The sequence below is a fragment of the Ceratotherium simum genome, chromosome 11, assembly GCF_057802395.1.
Source record: "Ceratotherium simum simum isolate JZ-2026a chromosome 11, ASM5780239v1, whole genome shotgun sequence".
Classification (NCBI taxonomy): domain Eukaryota; kingdom Metazoa; phylum Chordata; class Mammalia; order Perissodactyla; family Rhinocerotidae; genus Ceratotherium; species Ceratotherium simum.
Genome location: NC_141910.1, coordinates 2254654 through 2262037, shown reverse-complemented (window position 1 = coordinate 2262037; position 7384 = coordinate 2254654). Strand labels below are relative to the sequence as shown.

The window sequence follows — 7384 nt, the reverse complement described above, 5'->3', positions numbered from 1 at the left end:
CAGGGGGGCAGACCCATAAAGCCCTTGTCGCTTTCCCTCTCACCTCGAACACGGAGGGGTACAACGACCCAGTATACTCGCGTTTCCACTTACCCCTTGTTCTAACTGCTTGAGATAGCTACATATTCGAAGGAGGGGCGCGTTACCTCCGCTCCCTCCCCCTGCCTGGCAGAGTGGTTCAGCCCGAGCTCCCCTCCGCGCATCGCCCCCTCTCCCCCCGCGCGAGTGGCGCATTGGCGCGCGGCGCCGAGGGGCGGGGCCCGAGCCGGGCGCGCGCTGGCACTCTATATAAAGAGCAGGGCCGCACCGCCCGCCGCCTCATTCGCTCCGCGCCGCCTGCGTGAGAACAGTAGGACGCTGTCTTCTGCTTGCGCATTTCACTGTCGTCGCCTCGCCGCTCTTTTTCTCCTCAGCGCCACTTTCGCTCACCGCCATTGTCACCAACACCAACATGAACGGGCAGCTCAACGGCTTCCACGAGGGGTTCATCGAGGAGGGCACGTTCCTCTTCACCTCAGAGTCCGTAGGAGAAGGCCACCCAGGTGAGGTGACGGGGCCTGGAGCGAAGCGAGGGGCGGGGCGTGGGGCTGGGCCGGGCCTGGCCGGCGGGGACTCGCGGGCGGCGGTACCCACGCTGGTTGCTCTCGGCCGCCGTGCGGTGGGAAGAGCGGCGTCTGCGCGCCTTCCTCGTGGCGCCGCCGGTGCTGAGCGCGTGGCCGCCGCCCCCCTTTTTCTTCTACCCCCCACCCCTCCCATCCGGCCGCGCGCCTCGGCATGCGGAAGATTCCAGAAAACGAGAAGGGCGGGTGTTGCGGCAGCCAGTGTTCTACCCGGGGAGGGCACTATTTCCTTCTCTCCGCCCTGCCGGCTGAAAACCCTCGAGTGGGCGACCCGCCCCGCGTGCTCGCGGCCGGCCCTCGGGAGCGCGCGCCCCGCATTGCAGCCGCAACCACGTGTTGGCCGCATGTGGCATCGGGGCGAGGGGGAGCCGGCGGGCCCCGGAGCGCCGGGGTTGCGGAGCTGGGGCCCGCGCCTCGGGCCGGCCTCGGTTTCCATCAGTTCCTCGGCGTGGGTCGGGACTACACGCTGAGGAATACGGACGTGCCCTTAGGCGGTATATGGCCTTGTCTTCAAGGTGACAGTCTCCAACTATATATAGCGCGCGTCGGAGACGGCCTTCCTTATTTGGGCCATGTGTGAGAAGGCTAGGAAGTATGAATTAAGTGTAAGCTGCCATTGCGTTGGCTTTCCTTTTAAAGGCTGGGGCTTACCGTTAGGCAAGGTTTTACTTGGCGATTCCTTCTCCGGGCTTTGTCCAGTGGTCCGCCATTATGGGGATCGATTTACACGTGAACGAGAAAAGCGATTTCATGGAACTTTGAATCTCAGCCTGCGAACGTCACCTAGTAAAGATCATCATTTTGCCAGATTGCTTCTGCCCCTTCTTATGATGACCACCATGACATAGTTATCTAGTGTGATGGGTGAAGCATGCTCTTCTCTCTAGTAAGTCTAGTGTGCCTATGATGAAATCCCACAAGCCATCTGACGTATAGGAGAGGACAAACCCCAAGATCCTGATGAGTGAAGATGAGGTGTTCTGATCAAGTATGGGGTTTTTTGTTTGGTTTGGTTTTTTTCCCCCAGTGTTGAGAACATGACATGTATTTGACTCACCTTTTATTAATTTAATAATTTAAGTCACAAGCTTTTATAACAGTTTGTGGATTAAGTCTTGAGCCTCTGACTTGACTGCAGTACGTTTTGCTTCGTTTTGGATGGTTGTAGAAAATTCAGGGAAGTGATATTTGGGGGGTTATTTCTGTTCCTCTCCCAGAGTGATGGAAAAAATCAAGGATTTAGAATACATTTTGGAGATATCCCAGTATGTTTATTTAGCTCTTGTTCCTGGGCTACTCTTATAACAAAATCAAATGATTGCTGTTTTATTCCTTTTGTTAATAGTGTCTTTGCTTTCATTGTTTAACTCTTTAATTGATATTATTTCTGGTTGCCCTAATTGGTGTTCCTTGGGATCAGGGAGAAGCTGATAACAAGACAAACAGTTCGCCTTTCTGATTGTTAGATTTATCATGCACACTTGAAATTTTGGGGATAAATGTGTTTACTGTCTTCGAAAATACTGTAAAGCTAAATGTTTCCTAGCTTGGCTTCTGGATTTGGAGATAAACACCTTTATTTCTACTTTTCACTGAATTAATCTCAGTCATGTGGCTGTACTGTTAAACAATGGAAATTGTTTTGCCTGGTAACTTAATTTTTCAGAATGTCTGGAACTTCAGAGATGGGACTGAAGTCCTTGTAAGATGTAAAGTGCGTATATCATAATGAGTTAAAATGTATTAGACATGCGGGGTATTCTAGCTTATCTGCATTTTGGTGAGTTTTGTGGTACAGCTATATGAAGACCATGGTGTCAAGTTTTCAATAACATGCAGCACTATATCCAGCATTTATTCTACAGGCAGTGGCTTCTGGTAAAGCAGTGCTTTAATGAGACAGCAGTTAAGATCTCCATACTTGGAATGCCACTGAATTGTACACTTGAAAATGGTTAAATTGGTAAATTTTATGTTATGTAGGTTTTACCAGTTTTAAACAGAAAGCTCTCCCAAAGATCTTTATACAGCTGTAGTTATAAGGAAAGGGGTATGACATACTTACAGTAACAGTAAGTTAAAGAAGTTGAGCCAGGAATTTTTTTTTTCCAGATAAGATTTGTGACCAGATCAGTGATGCTGTCCTTGATGCCCACCTTCAACAGGACCCTGATGCCAAAGTGGCTTGTGGTAGGTTCAGAATGCTGCTTGCTTATCAACTGATGAAAAGGTAACATGAAAATTACTTGATAAAAGTGACATTTGAGTTTAAACCTCTTTCTTATTAGAAACTGTTGCTAAAACTGGAATGATCCTTCTTGCTGGGGAAATTACGTCCAGAGCTGTTGTTGACTACCAGAAAGTGGTTCGTGAAACCATTAAACATATTGGATATGATGATTCTTCCAAAGGTGTGTTTTAATGAGTTGGATTTTTCTAAGCTCATTTTTTCACATATTTTCTTCAACCCTCTCTAGCTCTATCTTCTAGACTGTTCCTGCTAATCTTTAAATCCAGTTGTATAGTTTTACTATCCTTTTGTTCCACCCCTATTCCATTCTCTAGAAGTACAAAGTTTAAGGTGTATTTTATTTCTTTAGCGGTATTTAGATAATTGTTGTAAATAGAAGGTATTGCTATGGCCCTTTTTTAACAAGGCGCGTTGTTTTGTTTATAGGGTTTGACTACAAGACTTGTAATGTGCTAGTAGCCTTGGAGCAACAGTCACCAGATATTGCTCAAGGTGTTCATCTTGACCGTAATGAGGAAGACATTGGTGCAGGAGACCAGGTATCTTGGTAGATGCTATTTGCATCTCTTCTAATACTAAATTCTGAAGCTTTGGTCGATCACTTTGGTGACTTTCCCTTTTTTAGGGTTTGATGTTTGGTTATGCCACTGATGAAACAGAGGAATGTATGCCTTTAACCATTGTCTTAGCACATAAGCTCAATGCCAAACTGGCTGAACTACGCCGCAATGGCACTTTGCCTTGGTTACGCCCGGATTCTAAAACTCAAGTAAGTGATGATCATAAAGCTAGATTATACGTATTACATTGGCACAGAACATCAGTAAAGTTGTTTAATTAAAGCTAACTAAAAAATGAATGAATAGCATTTGTCTTGTGTTGTATTGTAACTTAGGGTAAAGAACCAAGAACAGAGCTATTGTTTAGTAGACTAACTGTACTGATGGACCTGTGTTGCCTTCAAGGTGACTGTGCAGTATATGCAGGATCGCGGTGCTGTACTTCCCATCAGAGTCCACACGATTGTTATATCTGTTCAGCATGATGAAGAAGTTTGTCTTGATGAGATGAGGGATGCCCTAAAGGAGAAAGTCATCAAAGCTGTCGTACCTGCAAAATATCTCGATGAGGATACAATCTATCACCTACAGCCAAGTGGGAGATTTGTTATTGGGGGGCCTCAGGTAAGGCCTTAGAATGTCAATTTATTTTATTTTTTGGATCTTCTGTGATGGTTACTTGGAAAAATTTGGCTACTCTTACCTTTTTTCTAGGTTTTTTGAAGCCTACATGTGAATCTTCTGAGGATATTTGCTGAGTGAATACGGAATAGGCATTTAACAAACCTGATCTAGAACCACTTATTTGAAAAGATTAGGCATAAAGTGACTTAAATCCTGTAATTTCAGGGCGATGCTGGTTTGACTGGCCGGAAAATCATTGTGGATACTTATGGCGGTTGGGGAGCTCATGGAGGAGGTGCTTTTTCAGGAAAGGATTATACCAAGGTGGACCGTTCAGCTGCTTATGCTGCTCGTTGGGTGGCAAAATCCCTTGTTAAAGGAGGTCTGTGCAGAAGGGTTCTTGTGCAGGTATATACTTTTATATAACTGGAGTGATTAAAAGGCATGTAAGTGGGAGGGCATTTAGTAGTTACCTACTTTTTTTTATATACCAGTGTATTATATAAGTGTGTGGGTCTTTGGATCACTGACTCTTATGACATTTGAATCCTTTTAGGTCTCTTATGCTATTGGAGTTTCTCATCCATTGTCTATCTCCATTTTCCATTATGGTACCTCTCAGAAGAGTGAGAGAGAGCTATTAGAGATTGTGAAGAAGAACTTTGACCTCCGCCCTGGGGTCATTGTCAGGTAAAGATGGTAAAGCCTGTTGCTAGTGAAAAATAATGAGGGTGTGGGTATGTGTATATACATTTGAGATATATTGAAATCTGAGAAGGTAAAAGTGTGAAGAAAGATGCCTCCAGTGGGGAAACATTTTAGTTCCTAGAATGTGTTGATGTTATCTTTAAATTGCCTGCAGTAAAGGCTTAAATTATTAAGAAAAATCTAAAATTATAGTGCTCCATGGCTTACACTAACCACTTTAGAAAGTCCTCCACATTTGATATTGGGCTTTGTGCTCCCCTTACCTAAGGATGTTTATTTTAAAGAAATTAGTACAGATAAATGGGATGTTCAAGGCTGTTACAAAGAAAATAACCATGGTGGGATGTGGGCATGGGACCTTGGTAAGTATGCCTTGATCTCAGATGAGCTTTTGACACTTGAAATTTCTCAGAATAATGACAAGTTTTCATATTTGTTGAGCCAGGGATGGAAAAACAAGAACTATAGTTACTAATGAGGACTGTGCAAGGAGTTTGGACACCAGGGAAGTAACAAACATTTTTGCCACAAACTTTTTTCCTAGCATACCTCAGAGAACTGAACTCATTTGCCAGAACTCTTGAAAATGAGTCTTGCTGATTGTTTTGCTTTATTTTAATTGAATGCTACATATTAAGTTACGGACTTGTATATTCCAGGGATCTGGATCTGAAGAAGCCAATTTATCAGAGGACTGCAGCCTATGGCCACTTTGGTAGGGACAGCTTCCCATGGGAAGTGCCCAAAAAGCTTAAATATTGAAAGTGTTAGCCTTTTTTCCCCAGACTTGTTGGCGTAGGCTACAGAGAAGCCTTCAAGCTCTGAGGGAAAGGGCCTTTCTTCCTAAATTTTCCTGTCCTCTTTCAGCTCCCAATCAGTTGCAGTCACTCTAGTCAATGACATGAATTTTAGCTTGTGTGGGGGACTGTAAGTTGGGCTTGCTATTCTGTCCCTAGGTGTTTTGTTCACCATTATAATGAATTTAGTGAGCATAGGTGATCCATGTAACTGCCTAGAAACAAACCAACAACACTGTAGTAAATAATGCTTTGAAATTGAACCTTTGTGCCCTATCACCCAACCCTCTAAAATCCTAATTGCATTGACTTCCCACCAGATGCTGAAAATGTCCTTGTAATGTGCACGTAAAGTACTTGTAGTTCCATTATAGCCTCTGTCTGGCAATGCCACAGACCTGTCAGCATGAATTTGTAATGTCTTGAGCTCTATTATGAATGTGAAGCCTTCCCTTATCCTCCCTATAACTTGATCCATTTCTAATTATGTAGCTCTTTGTCAGGGAGCGTTCCCTATCCAATCATTCTTGCATGTAACGCAAGTTCCAGTTGGAGCTCTAGCCTGACATTAAAAAAAAAAAAAAAAAGGCAGTTACCATTAAACCATCTCCCTGGTGCTTATGCTCTTAATTGACATCTCTTAAACAGCACCAAATCAAAATCTCTCCACTTTTCAGCTGTCTTTTGGAGGACGTACGTAATAAGGTTTTTACTTAGTAAACCAATTCTATGCATGGGTTCAGCACTAGCCAAACCACCAACTCCTAGCTCTAGATAAACAGGCGCTTGGCACCCTTGTGATGTCATACAGAGAAGTCACAGGGCAGTACCTGAGGGTCTGTGGGTTGCACACTTTGGTACCAGATAACTTTTTTTTTTTCTTTATAAGAAAGGCTGAGTATTCCACACTGCACAATAACTCCTCCCAGGGTTTTAACTTTGTTTTATTTTCAAAACCAGGTCCAATGAGCTTTCTGAACAGCTGGTGTAGCTACAGAGAAACCAGCTTCCTTCAGAGAGCAGTGCTTTTGGCGGGGAGGAGGAAATCCCTTCATACTTGAACATTTTCTAATTGCTTATTTATTGTATTCTGGGGTATGGCGTAAGTACAGAGAAGCCATCACCTCAGATGGCAGCTTTTAAAAGATTTTTTTTTTTTTTTTTTTCTTCAACACCATGATTCCTTTAACAACATGTTTCCAGCATTCCCAGGTAGGCCAAGGTGTCCTACAGAAAAACCTTGGGTTAGACCTACAGGGGGTCTGGCTGGTGTTAACAGAAGGGAGGGCAGAGCTGGTGCGGCTGGCCATGGAGAAAGCTGACTTGGCTGGTGTGGTACAGAGAAGCCAGCTTGTTTACATGCTTATTCCATGACTGCTTGCCCTAAGCAGAAAGTGCCTTTCAGGATCTATTTTTGGAGGTTTATTACGTATGTCTGGTTCTCAATTCCAACAGTTTAATGAAGATCTAAAATAAAATGCTAGGTTCTACCTTAACTGCGTCCATTATTCTTCAAAAGTGTCTTGGTTATGCATATGACCTGACAACATACTCTTCAACCTTGAAAAATGGTCCTGTGCCTGGTTCAGGGAAATGACCTCAATCCTTTGACCCTGACTGCAGGCATTTAATAGGTCTGTAAATCCAATTATCCCTAGCACTACGAAGAAAGTTCATAATTTGATCTGTTTGTCCAGCATTGCCGGTTTTCTCCAATGCAATGGCCAAAATTCATGTGTCTCCTTATTGCAGCAGTCACTCTTAACACTCTTAAACCCACTAACAGTGTAACATGGAGGGAGTTCAGTATTAAATTTAAACACA

The 7384-nt window shown here is 43.9% G+C and overlaps 1 protein-coding gene across 1 annotated transcript; it reads left to right on the top strand.

Moving 5' to 3' along the window:
• Nucleotides 1–331: 331 nt before the first annotated feature.
• MAT2A (methionine adenosyltransferase 2A) lies at nt 332–7056 on the top strand. The gene is made up of 9 exons (XM_004437212.3): nt 332–542; nt 2733–2810; nt 2909–3031; nt 3298–3410; nt 3497–3640; nt 3837–4055; nt 4281–4463; nt 4612–4745; nt 5423–7056. The coding sequence occupies exons 1-9, from the start codon at nt 452–454 to the stop codon at nt 5523–5525; spliced, it is 1188 nt and encodes a 395-aa protein (XP_004437269.1). The 5' UTR covers nt 332–451; the 3' UTR covers nt 5526–7056.
• Nucleotides 7057–7384: the final 328 nt, after the last annotated feature.

Bases quoted from the DNA above. Each gene is read 5' to 3' on its own strand.
- MAT2A (XM_004437212.3), top strand. From the start codon at position 452: ATGAACGGGCAGCTCAACGGCTTCCACGAGGGGTTCATCGAGGAGGGC. The intron at 543-2,732 runs GTGAGGTGACGG...TTTTTTTTCCAG, and splicing joins CGTAGGAGAAGGCCACCCAG to ATAAGATTTGTGACCAGATC. The intron at 3,411-3,496 runs GTATCTTGGTAG...TCCCTTTTTTAG, and splicing joins ACATTGGTGCAGGAGACCAG to GGTTTGATGTTTGGTTATGC.